Source organism: Oryzias latipes, chromosome 3, assembly GCF_002234675.1.
Source record: "Oryzias latipes chromosome 3, ASM223467v1".
In the NCBI taxonomy this organism is placed as follows: domain Eukaryota; kingdom Metazoa; phylum Chordata; class Actinopteri; order Beloniformes; family Adrianichthyidae; genus Oryzias; species Oryzias latipes.
Genome location: NC_019861.2, coordinates 36,881,487 through 36,898,156, shown reverse-complemented (window position 1 = coordinate 36,898,156; position 16,670 = coordinate 36,881,487). Strand labels below are relative to the sequence as shown.

The 16,670-nt window shown below is 44.8% G+C and overlaps 1 protein-coding gene across 3 annotated transcripts in view; it reads left to right on the top strand.

Moving 5' to 3' along the window:
- LOC105357636 overlaps positions 1 to 16,670 on the top strand; it is a 315,534-nt gene that overhangs the window by 45,326 nt on the left and 253,538 nt on the right. For 2 of the 3 annotated variants that reach the window (XM_023953741.1, XM_023953739.1), the window contains exons 14-17: positions 2,450 to 2,548; positions 2,648 to 2,781; positions 3,378 to 3,427; positions 16,560 to 16,618. In XM_023953741.1, coding sequence (XP_023809509.1) covers positions 2,450 to 2,548; positions 2,648 to 2,781; positions 3,378 to 3,427; positions 16,560 to 16,618 — 342 coding nt within the window. The remainder of the gene's footprint in view (positions 1 to 2,449; positions 2,549 to 2,647; positions 2,782 to 3,377; positions 3,428 to 16,559; positions 16,619 to 16,670) is intronic. The other variant, XM_023953740.1, reaches the window with a different exon arrangement.

Genomic DNA, 16,670 nt, shown 5'->3' with positions numbered 1-16,670 from the left:
TGAATAAGCCGCAGGGCTGTAAGAGCAGGAAAAAAGTAGCGGCTTATAGTTAGGAAATTACGGTATATTGTCAATCACAGTTAACAAGCTTTCTAACACCTGGAATTTCACGGTATTATGAACATACAATGCCACTCCTCCTCCACCCTTATTGAGTCTATTGTTGGATCTTAGTTCATAGCCATCTAAGTCCATAACTCCCTTTTCTGTGTTAAACCAAGTTTCTGATATCGCTATTACACTAAATGGATGTAAGAATGTATGTAAATGTTCCTTGATATTGTTAAAGTTTCTATACATGCCTCTGCTATTAATGTGGATAATTGACACTTTATCTTTAGTCTCAACGTTCTGGTTGTAGTGATCCTCAGTATAGTAACAGCAGTCATCCTTGATGGTGGGGAAAAAGTTGTTGATTGGATGAGTGTCATGCTCTATGTCCTGTATATTATGAGCAGTGTACTCAAATGTCCTTAGCATCAGTTGATCCAGATCCGTTAGCTTCTGTGATGTTCGGCTGACATCCATGCAGTTAAGTTATTGTTCCTCATGGTTGTGTCTGATAGTTTGTTACCTTGATATCCCAGAAGCGGCGATTACTGATATCTGTCCAGTTCAGTGATATTCCTGATCAGTAGCACTTTTACTTCCTCTGGACCCCTGTTCAGCCTGATGAAAACTTTACAATTGGTTGTCCAAGTGTTCTAGATTTTCCCCTGCTTCCTTAGATGAGGTGTTTTCTTGGCAATATCCGCATTACGTTTTGTTAAATGCTCGTTAATGAAGATGTTTGATCAATTCAACTTCCTTGCTTGCCTCACCATAGGAGTCTTGTATTTTCGACTGACGTACCTCATGATGATCGCTGGTTTTATTAACATTCTATGAATTAATTTTGTTGTATTTATCCACCACATCTTAATGTCTGGTTCGTGGAAATGTAGTCTGACTATAAACCACTTCCTGATCACATGGAGGCGACACACGGAACAGCTTGTTAGCATAGCATCATAGCATGCTAGCATTGTTGGATTTAGCATTGTAGGATCACTGTGTAACAACATCAATGGCTGTGTCCAAATTGCTTCACTATTCACTAAACAGTGCAACATAAAGTGTGTTTGCCATATTCTAGTGCTGTCTGAATCTCCAAAATCCAGTCCCCCTAGAAATTTTCCAGAAGTCTGTGAAAAAAAACAATGTACATCAATGCTCACTAGATCGGTGAATATAGACCACAATGCATTGTGTCTGAACCATTTTTGCCCAAAAATGTATTTAAATGTAATTTTTAAATAAATCAATAATGTTTTCATTTTCATAAAACCGTGGATTCACAAATGATCGTCAATAAAAGGCTCATATCAATGAGATTTTACCTTTGTGAAATCTATAACGTCATTTCCACATTTAAAAAAAAGTAATGAGCGTGGTGTCCAAACTGCTTTTACAATCCAGGGCACTACATAGATTTTAGAATATAGGGGTTAGGGCAGGAATTTAGACACAGTCAATGTCTCCAAAATCGACACTTTTTATTACACTTTGTGTTGCTGCTGTGAGTCCAACTGGTTTATCCTCCAGTTCTTTCTGGATCCAGGAAAAAATCCTCACATGTTCTGCTGCTTCATCAGACAAAACTAAACGGCAACCGAAGGCAGTTAGAAGAAGTTACAGGAGGTGGAGGGCTGTTCTAGCTGGGCGTATGTTAGTGTTTATTTTCTTGGCCTCGTGGAAGAATGTCCTCTTTGCTGCTGTTTTCACATTGTTGCTACTCGATCTGTGTTTTATGAGAGACAGGCTGATCTTAATGCTAACAACAGAAACCCAAGAAAACAAAGAGCTGGGAAAAGAAAATGCAGATTTTCCTAAAAAGAAATCATCAAAAACAACAAATATAATTAATCAATAAAATAAATTTATCGTCCAGTCCTATACAACAGAACGATGAGAAGAGAGTTTAAATACAAAACATTAGAAATCCGTAAATAAAATCAAAACAAAACATCAGAGGAAGATGCAAAGTTACAGCTTCAACATCAATGATTCCAGGTTTACTTTCAAGCTCTGTTTAAGGCGGGTTTAGAAAGTCTGTAGTGTTGCACATTCTCCAACAGAGGGAGAGATTGTTCCAAAATATACCGGCCTTCACAGAAAGAGCATTTTGTCCAAAGGCTGTTTTTCTGTAGGTGACATCACAGTCACCTCTAGGGGGAGCTCTGGTCTTCAGACCACTGGAAGTTCTTCTCTGAAAGAAATCCCACATTGGAAGTGGGCCGATCCATGATGGTTTTTCCATGGGTCCAGGCAGGTTGGAGGCTGATTCATGTTCCATGCAAAGTCTCATCTCCAAGAGTTTCTGAAATAGTTCTGGGAAAACTGCTGCATTTCTGAAGAAGTCATAGATGTATTTACTGATGGGGGGGGGGGGGGGGGGTGTCTCCAACAGGCTCAGAGGAACGACTTTGTTCTTATTGGTAAAAAGGACCTAAAGGATCAACAGGAAGATTTCATCAAGAAACTGAAAGAAGAACCGATTGAAGTTGAGGTGAGTTTCTCAAAATATGAAGATGATGAGATGAAGACAGAGAGAACTCAGACGTGCACGTGTGTGTTTCTGTGCACGTGTGTTTACATGTATGTGTAGGAAGAAGAGGAGGATGGCAACATTTATTATGGACTGCGAGCTTACAAAGAGTTGATAAACGATGATTTTTGCCTCCCTAAAGACCCTTCCATGAACAAGGGTGACGATGTGGAGAGCAAATGTCCAGCAACCAGGTATAACACACACACACACACATGCACACATAATCACACACAGAGACACAAATGCCAATATAAAGACTCGTGCATTTCCACGTGCACAAAGGCTTAGACTAGTTAACAGTGTAATTTTAGCCTGTTTAAAAACAAAAGGTTTTGAAATCACTGAAAATATCCTAAAGATGTTATGTAACGATTTGTGGTGAGAAACAAAATCAGGAATTTAAAATGTTTACACTAATGTAAATATTATTTATTTATATCCATGACCCTCCTTTTCTTATTCAAATATAAAGTTTTATTTTTTACATGTTCTAGGATGGAGCAGGATGTGTCTATTAAAGGAGACCAGCTGAGGTGTTAGCGTGGTTTAAGTCACTTTTCCATCAGATGTTTCATCCACGTTCCAGCTGGTTTCCTCTGATGGTTCTCTTGTTTGGTCAGATGTGAAAGTTCAGCTGAACTCTGGTTTGGACCAAACAAGAGAACTCTGTATGTTTTCCAGAATCAGGATCTCTGTTAAGCTGTGAATAACAAGAAAGTGTGAAAATGTGTCTCAATGTCAATGTTTCTACTGTCTGAACTTTATCACACTTTTGTTTTTCCCTCAGGATCATAATTGTTGAATCCTTTCTCAATAAGACAAAGATAGACACAGGAGGTGAGTAGGAGCTGCTTGTAGCCGGGCGCACTCTAGCTGCTGGGTGCGTGCAGCATTGTCTTAAATCCTCTGCGTTTTGTCTTCAATGAATAAATAGTGTCACACATAGGGATGGGTATCGTTAAGGTTTTAACGATACTACTACTCTTATCGATACTGCTTATCGATCCGGTACTCTTATCGGTACTTTTTGAGGACGAAAAATAAATAAATAAATAACAAATTAAGAACATAAAGTGTTTTATTTCCTCACTATGCAACAACATTGTTTTTTTTAACAAAACATTTTACTTTATACATGAGAGTGTTCCAGACAGGATATGTATTTAATTATTTAATCTAATTGTTTTTATTATTTATGAGTGTGATGTTTCCTTTGATCTTTTGTCCATTTTCCACAACCTTGAATAGACTTTTCTGTCTGTCAAACACCAGAGTTAAGTTAAGTTCAATGATGGAAACAAATTCACTTTGATGCAGACTCCTTTCTATTTTGCCAACTCCATTTATTTTTCTTTAAATCCAGTAAACCCAATAAATGATATTAATTTTACGGATGACAACTATCATTAGTTATTAATTATTATTAAGTATTAGGAAGCAGCTGATAGTTTGTCGCGGGTCTGGAATCATAAGCGGTGAGTCTAAGCCCCGCCTCTCTACCTGTTTGTTGTATGCTCCCCCCACCCCCCTCCCGCTGCCCCAGCCTGTTCTGCACAAACAGCGCAACATACGGTCATCGTAGTAGCATGGTCGGCAAACTTAATAATTTTTATGCAGAAACGTTAGTTCTTAGTCTAGGGCGCTCACGTGTCCCCTACGAGATCGCCACTGACTGTGTGTGCGCTGCCTTGTCTTGTGTGTGTGCGCGCGCGGCACGTGCTGTCTGAACAACAGCCCCGCCCCCCGTGCACACAAATAGACAGACAGAGCTCTCCGCTTCAACGAGAATACCAAAATTAATATCATCATTAATTAACGGAAAATTGACTGACTTGGTGAGTTAAATATGGCAGATAACGCTTACATTTTGTGGGACACAAAAAAAGAAAAAGAAAAAGTGAGTTCTCCAGTACCGATAGCAGAACCGTTTAGGTCAGATCTTAACGATACTGCGGTCTTGAAGAATGCGGCCCCCGGGCTGGATCAATACCGGGGCACGGTACCCATCCCTAGTCACACAGGGATTGCCATCCATTTAAGGGTATTTACTGTGTGAAAACAAAAATGCAGGACATAAACGTCGCTTCAGGTCTCACTTCCACACGCTCCTCCTCTCTGCAGTCCTCACAGAGACTGAGGTGGATGCTGCGAAAGGACAGGAAGTAGCAGCGAACCACAAAAATAAAAGTCTCCGCTTAAAACATTCCCATAAAAACAACAAAATAAATACAACAAAAGCGATTTTGGTGAAATTAACACAAAAAAATATTACATGGGCTACATCATCCCCTCCTAGATTTCGCCAAAATATATCTAATAGAAAACGAAACCTCATCACTAAGCAAGGGCTCCAAGAAAGCTCTAAGCTTCACAGTCAATTAGATAATTACCTGTCATACAGGTTCAGAGTAGGCATAAGGTTGATCAGACCTTAATGTCTCCTAGATTAATATGATGCTGTCTACACCATACAAGTACCTTGCCACCAGTACACATAGATTCTTTTTTTTTTTTTTTTTTTAACTTGTCCTGTCCAACAGCTGGGCAGACAGACGAGAGCTGAGGGCCTCTTGTGTTGGACATATTTTGCTTTAACAAGAGGGGTTATTCATCTTCAGACAAACCAAAGGTATGTCTGAATAAACCCCTTTTGTAATTGAGGCCAAACTTTATTAATTTCAATCATGTCTGAAAATCTTTGGTGTTGGACCGGACGGAAAAGGAAAGAGGGGAAGAAGAGAGAGGGACGCTAGAGAGAGGGGGGGGTAGGGGGTGATAATAGGAGGGGAAGGGGGATAAGACCATGAAGCAGCATACAGCAACAAGTTTACTGGTTGTTAATCATTATGGTAAGGTTCAAATGCAGTACAAAAAGGGCGGGGCCCGTCCACACACACACTCAAATGTTATAAACACACCTGCTAGCTGCAAAAATGTCCACCTGTCGACATGTACACAAAACAGATAGTGTTCACACACGCATACTTATGCCTTAAAACCAACTAGTGTGAAATATTTCAGTCATTCAGTCATGCAAGCTATTAGTGCAAAGGTGAGCTAACACCTGTGCTCAGGTGAGTGTTTGTTCTTCTAAAATGGATGGTGGAACGTGAAAAGAAGGAGGGAGAGTGCCCAGCCACCCCCACCCCAAGACCCCCACCGCAGCAGCAGCGGCAGCCGGAATCCCCCCAACGCCACACGGGAACCGGCAGGGAACAACCGCCGCCCGGGCGACCAAGCCGCCACCCAGGCCAGGGCCAGCAGGGCCGCCGCAAGGCCCCCAGAGCCAGAGGCCAGGGAAGCACGGAGGGAAAGAGAGCGCCGCCCCAGCCCAACCAGGAGAGCAGCCCCCCCGCCGCGCCGGGAGAACCCAACGCAGAGCCCCACCGGAGAAGGACGCCCACAGCCCCAAACGAGCACCCCACCACCACCCAGGAGTTCCGGGCATCCCCCCGCCCCAACCCCAGGTAGGTTCCAGGACCCCCCAAGGGAGACCCGCTCCGCACTCCAGGCAGCCATCCGCCCGGCCCACGGTTGGTCCAGGGAGGAGCGAGGCAGGGGGCCCGCCGCCCCCGCCCAGGAGGGGGGAACCCCGGGGAAAAAAAGAGGGCCCACAAGGGGTGTTATAAATATGGCCCGACCAGGCTCGGCCACAGTTGGAAATTTGGCGGGGCCCAGCGCTCAGGAGCAAGGACCAGAACCCATCCCCCGGGGACCAGACACCCCCGGCTCAGATGTAATGTGAACTCCCCCACCGCGCGGAGAGAGCACCGCCGGGCCCAGGAAGCCGGCACCCCGGGGACACGGCCGTCGTTGCAAAGGGGCCCGCACACCCCCCCCCCCCCAGGGAAGAGGCAGGGGACAGATGGACCCAGGTCCCACCTTCCTTGCAAAATGTGTGTGCGTGTATGTGTGTTTGAGATGGTGTGTGTGTGCATGTGTGTGTGTTTATGTTGGGATGTATATATTGAGGGGGGAGGGGTGTGTGTACTAAGGGGGGTGCAGTTAAAATTGGCGGGTAGGGCACTAAGGGGACATCTCCTGATTACTCACAGTGACGTCCCCTCACCCTCCCCACCAAGGGGCCCTAAATGTCTAAGGTGCGGTTAAAATTGGCGGGTAGGGTGCTAGGAGGACATCCGCTGCTTGCTGGCAGTGATGTCCAAGCACCCCCCCTACCAAGGGCCCTACATGTCTAAGGTGCAAATAAAACCGAAAGAGGGGGGGCCCACTCCATACGGCAACCATAGGAGGGGGGCCACTGCCTAGTAAATCCCCCCCCCAAGGCTCATCGCAGGCTAAGCCCCCCACCCCCTCACCCTATTATGAGGTTATATGAGGAAGGGGGTAAGTTGGGGACAGCTGATAGACTGTCCCCCGGTGGTCAAACAGCTGTCCCCCGCCCCCCCCCCCCAGCAAGGGGGCCAGGCCCACCCAGCCCAGGGGCCCCAACCCCGGAGGCGCCGACACCCCAGGCCCAGCATCACCCCCCCCACACAGAGAGAGAGGAGCCAGAAAGCGCCGGCCCCCCCCGGAGCAAGCCCAGGCCCCCACCCCCAAACGCCGGCCCTAGAAGAGCTCTGGTCAGGCCTCGACGGGACCGAGGCAGCCAACCGGCCGGGGAAACCGCCGATGGCCTCAGCGGAGACCCCGACCCGTCAACCCCCCCTGCCCCGTACCAAAAGTGGACCCCCCCCCCCCCCCAGAATGCCCCCCCACAGGCCAGGGCCGACAAGACCCCCCACCCCATCCCCCCCAGACCCCGCAGCCGAAGCGGAGGACACCCAGAGCGACCGGGGGCCCCAAGAGGGTTGTCCCGTCCCGCCCCAGAGCCAGGGAAGGGCCGATCCCAGCCCCAGGCGTAGATGGGAAGCCCATCCAGCGCCGCTGGGCCCCCCCCCCCCGAGCAGCGCCCCCCGCCAACCCCCCCCAGCACAGGCAAAGGGACCACCCCCACAAGCCAGGCCAGACCACCACCCCACCCCCCCACCACGCACCCCCACACCCAAGCCCAAAGGACCACGCAGCGCCCCAGCCCGCCCCACCCAGGCGCCGGACCCGATCCCCCGACCAACGGAGCCCCCAACAACCCCCGCCAGGCACCGGAGGCCCCGGCCCCCACCCCGGCCCACGGCAGAAGGGCAAGGAGCAGCGACGACCAGGCCCCCCCCACCCCCTAAGTCACGGAGTTAGCTATGGGAGACCAGAGAGACCGAATTCTTTCGAAGTTACTTGAACTTTGGGCTGACATTTTTTCCAAGCTGATATGATCAAGCAGCAGATTTCTGTTTTGACTTATATTTATATTTTTTTTGCTTTTCCAATTTATTAAAATAGTTTTTTTAGCAATGCAAAGAGTTATGAAAATGATAGAGCCTAATCCTCCTTCTACATCGATGGCACTCATGTCACCAAGCACACAAAGTGACGGTGAAGCTGTGATTGAAACCTTAAGCCAGACTGATAGATCGGCACATACCTGCCGCCAGAGAGCCTGGACAGGCGTGCAGAACCACAGTGCATGCATGTAGCTGTCGGGTAGATTACTGTCACAGTGCTGACAAATGTCTGAGTTACTGAGACCCATCTTGAATATCCTCTGTCCAGTGTAGTAAATTCTGTGAAGAGTTTTGAAATGGATTAGCTGCAGATTTGGACTTTTTGTCATTTAAAAGGTGTTTCGACAAAGTTCTGACCAAAAACTTTCATCTGTGCTGATGCTCAAATCCGCATCCCATTTTGTTGTCGGAAGTGAAATATTGTTATCTAAATTGCATAAAAGTTTGTATATTTTGGAGAGAGTTTTATTCATTGAGAAATTGATCAGAGTGGTAACTACATCTGGTAGCTTTAAATCGTTGTCTCTGTATTTAAACTTTTTAGTAATAATTGATTTAAGTTGCTGATATTCCAAGAAGTTATATATTCCATGTTTGTCTTGAGGTTCCTGGGGAGTTATGAATCTTCTATCAATAATTATGTGCTCTAGTTGTTTTATGCCCCCTGCTTGCCAAGCTGGGAAGTGGATAATTTTTTTGTTTATGAGGATGTCTGGGTTGTTCCAGATGGGTGTCATTTTGCACGGTTGAATTGATGATTTTGATATTTTGAGAAATTCCCACCAGGCTGTTAAAGTGGCATTTATATTAATACTTTTGAAACAATCCTGTTTTTTAACTATTTGGCTAATAAATGGAAGATCTGACAGGTTGATCTTTCCACATAACGCCTGTTCCAAGTCTAACCATGAGTTGGTTTCTGGATTATTTTTTAACCATTTTAAGATATATTGTAATCTATTTGCAAGAAAGTAATTGTGGAAGTTAGGTAATTCTAATCCTCCACAGCTTTTTGCAGATTTTAAAGTTTTTAGACTAATTCTTGCAGGTTTATTGTTCCATAGAAAGCTTGATATGGATGAGTCTAATGTTTTGAACCATTTTAATGGCGGTTGTGTGGGAATCATTGAGAAGAGATAATTAACTTTGGGTAAGATTTTCATTTTTACCGTGGCTACCTTGCCCATAAGGGACAAAGGCAGGTTGGTCCAGCGTGTTAGATCGTCCTGTATGTTTTTCAGTAATGGGGTGTAGTTTAGCTGCACCAGTTCTGAAATTTTGGGGGAAAAATAAATACCTAGATATTTTATATTGCCTGATTTGACTGGTATTGTGAGTCCTTGCTCCGCATTACTGTTCAGTGGTAATAAAACAGATTTATTCCAATTAATGGAATAGTCTGATATAGAAGAGAATTCATTAATGATTGTTGCCGTTTCATTTACAGAATGTATATTACTTAAAAACAGTAATATGTCATCTGCATAGAGACTAATTTTATGATGGCTGTGTTTGGTTTTAATTCCTTTAATACTCTCATTCTGTCTTATTGCTGCAGCTAGAGGCTCGATAAATATTGCAAAAAGAGAGGGGGAGAGTGGGCAACCCTGTCTAGTTCCTCTTCCAAGAAAAAACCTGTTGGAAGTCTTTTTTTTAGTTCTAACTGATGCATTGGGGTTGTGATATAATATTTTGATCCAATTGATGAATGATTCTCCAAACCCAAACTTATGGAGGGCAGCAATGAGGAACTTCCAGTTTACTCTATCAAAGGCTTTTTCAGCATCCAGTGATAGTATAGTCATTTCCTGGTTTTTGATGGTGGCAAAGTCTATTATGTTAACGAGTCTGCGGACATTATCATCCGAGTGTCTGCCTTTGATAAATCCAGTTTGATCAAAGTCAATTATGTGAGGAGTGACTTTTTCTATTCTCTGTGCTAGTGCTTTGCAGATAATTTTTACATCTGCATTAATTAAAGAAATGGGGCGATAGCTTGAAGGACTCGTGGGGTCTTTGTCTGGTTTTAGAAGAAGGATAATGTTGGCAGAGTTCATGTTAGGTGGTAGAGATTGGCTTTCATTGATAAATTTTACCGTTTTATAAAACGTTGGTGCCAGTTGTTCCCAGAATTCCTTATAAAACTCTGCAGGAAAGCCGTCAGGCCCTGGTGCTTTACCATTAGGCATAAGTAACAGAGCTTCATGAAGTTCAGACAACGAGAGCGGAGAGTCTAAATTTGTGATTTGATCTTCGTTTAACTTGGGCAGGTTTATATTGTTGAGAAATGAGTTGATGCTTTGTTCTGATGGATTGATCTGTGGAGTGTATAAGTTTTGATAAAAGTCTTTAAACGCATTATTAATTTTTACCGGGTCATGGGTGACATTCCCTGTTTGGTCCATAATAGAAGTGATTGTTGATTTTTCTTTATTAATTTTAAGCTGATTAGCTAGAAATTTGCCAGATTTATTTGAGTTTTCGTATCTTTCCAGTCGAAGCCTTTGTATCTGGAATTGTGTTTGTTTATTGATGATGTCATTTAACTGTAGCTTTAAATTTTTCATGTCGCCCAGTATGTGTTCCTGTGCAGAAGCAGCATAAGCAGTCTCCAGAGTTTTTATTTTATTTTCTAATTCTAATAAATCTGCTTTCTCTTTGCGTTTTTTATGCGTTGAATAAGAGATGATTTTCCCTCTCATGACTGCTTTTGCTGCTTACCAAAGAATACTTGGTGATATTTCAGAAGTATTGTTGAATTCTAAGAAGGTTGCCCACTCTTTTTTAAAGAATTCAATAAATTCCTGGGGCCTCATTTATAAACGTTGCGTATGCACAAAAGAAGGCGTACGCCACTCTCTACGCAATAGTTGAGATTTATAAAAAGCAAACTTGACGGGAAAATGTGCGGTCCTCCACGCAAGCTCTGACCCAGGCGTACGCACAAAAACGGGTGAAATGAGAAACGGCGACACCGTCGGCAGATGGAAGAAACACGTGAAAGTGAAAATGACGATATTGCCTCTCAGAAATAACATGAAGACTTCACAAAGCAAGTCTTACAATTAACAGCTACACCAACACCCGTTTGATCGATCAGCAGTGAAACAAATAAAAAAATCAAACGAAAATTACAACAGAAATTCAAATGAACACTTATTTGGAAAAAGAAAAGTGAAATATGTTCTGCAATATTGGCATGTTGTGCAATTCATCCTCATAAATAATATAGTTAACAGAACGAAATAATGTACAAAACTGATATTCTCGTCTGTGTGTCCGTCTGGCGGAGCAGATATAGGTGCGGGCGTGCGGACGGACGGACGGACGTACTAATTATCCACTGGGGAAAGTTGTTTTCATATTAAAACATTTCTTCATAAGCTATGGAATTATGGTATTCATGCATATGCCTTTAGTTTGTTTTATTTTTGATAAAACAATGTATGGCGTATGTCTCAACCATTCAGAAAGCAACAAGAAATTACATTTGCGCTGAACAATTTCCCTTTTCCACGTGGATTATTACCGACATCTGTAGCTTGTCAGATGTAATTAAATGGAGGGAAATAAAATGCCCCATCACAATGCGTAATGACGCACAATGGCTGATCTTACGCTCTTAGAAGATGTGGCAAATGGAAGAATTCGGAGTGAACGCATCTTTAGACAGCAAGGAGACTTAATGGCAAACGAGGACGAGTGGCTTATGAGCCGGTTCCGACTTCCTCCAGCCGTCCTGTTGGACCTCTGCGGGCTTTTGGGCCCGGCGTTACAGAGGAGCACTCGGAGGAACCACGCGTGTCACCCGGTGCATCTGGCGCTCCGGTCCCCCCGGCGCATGCATCTGGCGCTCCGGTGTCCCCCCCCCCCCGATGGAGCGCTGTAGCCTCACAACCTCGAATGGTTGTGAGGCTACAGCATTTACGGCATCCGCCACCGTTTGCCGCTCACGTGCCTTTTTGGCATTAGTAATGTCCACACTGTCCACAAACAACACTTTTCTCCTTTTTTCCACCTCGCCAACGATAACTTTTACTTTACGTTTTTTAAGTTACGTTTTTTTGATTTCCTCTCGGTGTTTGCCATGGTTCCGCAATCAATGAATATTCATTTGTGGGCGTTTCACGGACTATTTATGGGCAACTATGGGCGTGTCATGAAGCCGCAAAAAGCTGCGCTGCATTTAGAATCGGTTGTGATTTATTAAGGGAAAGATGCGTAGGATGTGCGTGCGCACGGTTTTATAAATCCGAATATTTCTTTGCGTACGCACATCCCATGTTTCATCCGTACGCTACTTCTGACGCAAATCCTACGCAAAGCTTTATAAATGAGGCCCCAGGTCTTTTAACAGAGATGTATTAAACCTCCAGGTTGACCCCGAGGGTCTGGGTACTTCCCTTGAAATAGTAACAGAAACTGGTGCATGGTCACTGATAATAATTGGATGAATGTTGGAACTTTTAATTTCTTTCAAAAGGGAGTTACTGACTAATAAATAATCTAAACGAGATTGTGAATGGTGAACTGGAGAAAAAAAGGTGAACCCCTTAGTGCTTGGATGACATGAGCGCCACGCGTCGCAGAGACCCAGATCATTCATGTACTGCTTTAGAATACTTGCAGACTGCCATGTACGCTGATTTGCTGCCGTGCTGAGTCTGTCAAGTTCAGGGTCCAAAACCAGGTTGACGTCTCCTCCTATAATGATTGTGGAGTCAGAGTGAGCTGAGAGTGAGGTGAAGAATCTGTGAAAGAAGGAAGAGTCGTCAACATTAGGGCCATAGATACTGGCGATGCAAAAGTCCTTATTCTGAATGGATATATTAATGATTACAAATCTGCCTTCTGGGTCAGTAACTGTATCCTTATGAGTAAATTTAATGTTTTTATTGATCAAAACTGCAACCCCTCTTTGTTTGGAGTTGAAACTGGCAGAATACATAACTGGATACTGGGAACAGCACAGGAGTTGACCAGCTGATAAAGATAAATGGGTCTCCTGCAGCAGAGCTATATCTGCTTTAAGATCATTCAGGTGATTTAACACTTTCAATCTCTTTGGCCCAGAACCAAGTCCACGCACATTCCAGCTAACGATGTTAAGACTGTTCATAGCTGTTCTAACCGGGAGAGTGCAAGGCTAAATAGTGCGTGTGCCCGTCCGTGTGCGCGTGCACGCTGTGCGTTCCTGCTACACTGACAAGCGCTGTGCGTTGTGGGTGAACGTGTCTTGGCTGTGAGCTGCATGTTACGTGCGTCCTGTGTGAGCCTAAGTGAGGTCTTTGCAGTTTATCAACGTGTGTGTGCGGGATCGCGTGTGCATGCTCTTATGCGCGCTAGTATGCGCGCGCGCCCGTTCCGTGCATAAATAAATACTCACCGTGGTTGCGTTGACTTTACCTGATTCACATATGAGGAAATGGGAAGGGGGGGAGACAAGAGAAAAGAGAGAGGGAAAGAGAAAGAACAAAAAACAAAAACAACGAAACAACAACAGAAACATGAATGTGAGAGAAAGAAAAAACACTTTTCCTGAGAGGTGTGGATTATTGATGATCCGATTATTTCCTATTCAATTAAATAAGTTTGCGGGTTTCTTCTGGGCAGCGCAGATGTCAGTGCGCCTCTGAAAGCCTTCAGCACAGCCAGGGTGTTACCTCTGGGTCCCGGAACAGCTTGCCATTCACAAAAAGTTTATCAACGGCAACCACCGCGCGTGCTCCAGCAGACAGGTGCTTCCTCCTCAGCGGGAAGAGGATTTTCCGACGGCGGAGGATCTCGCCTGGAAACTGATCATTCACGCTGTAATGTGTGCCTTTCAGTTCTCGTCCTCTGCTTTTTACCAGCTCCTTTTGTTTATAATGTTCAAATTTAGCAACAATAGGACGGGGACGCTGATTGTCCGGCCTCTTTCCTCCGAGCCGGTGAACCCTGTGGAAGGAGATCTTCTGGACTTCTTCCTTGGGGAGTTTCAGGTGGACCTCTATGAAGGACTTAACAATGTTCTCCGGGACTTCTCCTGCCTCTTCTGGAATCCCTGCGAACACTAGATTGTCCCTCATGCTCCTCGCCTGAAGATCCAGGAGGGTTTCCTTGATGGATCGGTTTTCCTCAGAGAGAAGGGCGGTGTCGTGGCCCAAGGTCTTGACGGTCTCTCTGAGGGCCTGGTTCTCCGCTGCGAGCTCCTGCACCTGCTGTTGGCTGAACTCCAGAGACTCTCGCAGACCTTGGAATTCCTTATGGAGGATCTCCAGCAGATTTAAACGGCAATCAAGGCTGGAGAGCCTTTTATCAATTGAATCCAGGATGTCACTCATGTTGCTGCCGGGAGAGGAGACAGCCCCCGGGGAGTCTTCGGGACGGTTGCGTTTGGTGGACGGAGTGGCGGTGTTGGATTTCTTCATGAGGCAGGTATTGAAACACTCGTCGATGTAATTCTCCAGATCCTCCAGGTCCTCCAGGTCTTCCAGGCTGGCAAATGCTTTACAAACTTTTTCAGATTTTTATTTTTTAACTTTCTGGATTATTTAAATATGGCGGTGTAATAAAATAAATCAAAAATGTTTGTTCACAACTTACGCGCCGCCAAGTAAACTCACCACACTCCTCTCGTCGGCTCTCGCGATACTACAGCATCACGTGGGCTCCATAGACAGTACACATAGATTCTGAGGGTTACTTAAATACCATGTATCACAAAAAAACCAAGCTATCCCCTGAACTTTCAGAATAATGTCAACAATGACTGAGACTTCCTACTAAGAGGACTCTGCATGAGCATCGCTGAAAATGATCAGGTTTGATAGAATCAGAAACTGCACGGTTATTCTGTGATTCTTTGTCATTAACGTCTTTAGACAGTCGTCGTTACATGAGGGATTAAGGTTATCCTTCTGTTTGACTGGCTCTGCTGGAAGAGTTGCACTTTCTGACCGGCTGGGTTCAGGCATTTGGACATGAACTGTAACAGGACGAGTGTGTTTATGCCTAGAGAGGGCCTGCTCTTTTCTTTCAACCTGGAAACGATCAATTTGCTCTTGTACTTCACTAGCAGTCCATTTGTCTGGGGCTTTGGATCTGAAAATGGACTGAAGTGTGGGATCCGGGCAGTGTTTAACAAACATCATGGCTGCCTCCTGACAAGGGTCTTCCATATGCTTCCCTAGCCGCTTTAACCCCTTCTCAGCAGCATCTACAGCTTTATTCAGTCAAAACCAGTACTCAACTGGGGCCTCTCCTGGCACCGGGACTGTGCTATAAAAATCGGCCATTGGCATACATGAGTACGTCACATCACTGAAGTGCTGTCTGAGAATGTCATAGATGAGTTTGGGATTTTCCTGAGGCTTCATGGATGGGCTGCTGCGCAGAGTTATCCTTACCACATCTTTAGCTTTGCCTGTTAGCTTAGACATTATTTCAGAATGCTGTAAACCAAGAGGTATGGCTCTTCTTCCATTAACCCTTGCCACTCGCACACTGTGTTCTTGTCCGAACCATCTCCCCTGAACACTGGAGGCTCTTTCGCATCTGGTTGGAGAAGAAATTTTGCACCGGACAAATTCAGGTGTCTGAGATCACTGAACGGCTGACTCACACAACTCTGAGCAGGTGTCTCATTCAATCCTTGTCCCATCTCACTTTTTAACTGATCCTTTATAGTCTGCCCTACCTGCTGAGCAATATGTGTTATCAACGAGTCTAAACTTGAGTCAGTAACAACAGGAAAACTTGAAACAGTTTCATTTTGGTTGGGGCCAGCAGGTACACTCCCCAAGATGCAGGTGGAACCAAAGGCTGGTGACCTAGTATCTGCATCTCTGACCGGAGTTTGGAGTAACTCACTCATACGTCTCCCTCTACCCACACCAAAAAAAAATGTCTGAGTAGGAACTTTTGGTTTTCCTCCCTCATCATCAAAAAATGCCATTTTGTAGTGTAGTAATCAAATTACCTGAAGTTAAACAAAATACTGTACAAACTCTTAAACCCAAAAAGAAAAGTTTCTGGTAAATTTGCATACAAACGTCTGTTACGTTTCTCTTTACTTAAGTAGAAAATAACCCCTTTTGGGGCGCGAGGCAGCAACCTCTGGTGACCAAGCTGACGTTGATCCACAGCTCCAGGAACGATGTAGAACCACTCTGAGCGGTGTGGAGCCGGGTCACGGCACCAATGTAGCCAGGCACACTCTTGCTGCTGGGTGCGTGCAGCATCGTCTTAAATCCTCTGCATTGTGTCGTCAATGAATAAAGAGTCTCACACAGGGATGGCCATCCATTTAAGGGGATTTATTGTGTGAAAACAAAAATACAGCACATAAACGTCGCTTCAGGTCTCACTTCCACACGCTCCTCCTCTCTGCAGTCCTCACAGAGACTGAGGTGGATGCCGTGAAAGGACAGGAAGTAGCAGCGAACCACCAAAATAAAAGTCTCCGCTTAAAACATTCCCATAAAAACAACAAAATAAAGACAACCAAAGCGATTTTGGTGAAATTAACACAAAAAAATATTACATGGGCTACATGCTGTATTTTAGGTTTATCATAAACGCATCATGAGCATAGAAAATGTGCAGCAGTGCAGCATCTTCTCACAGCGATATGTTATTATTTTTGACAGAAGGTCTGGAGGATCTGATGGAGAAAGGCGTCTTTAAAACCAAGTTCTGCTTGTATGAGGTGAGTCTGATCCAGAGAAAACTGACAGAAAAAAGGCTCCTGGGTCTTCTGG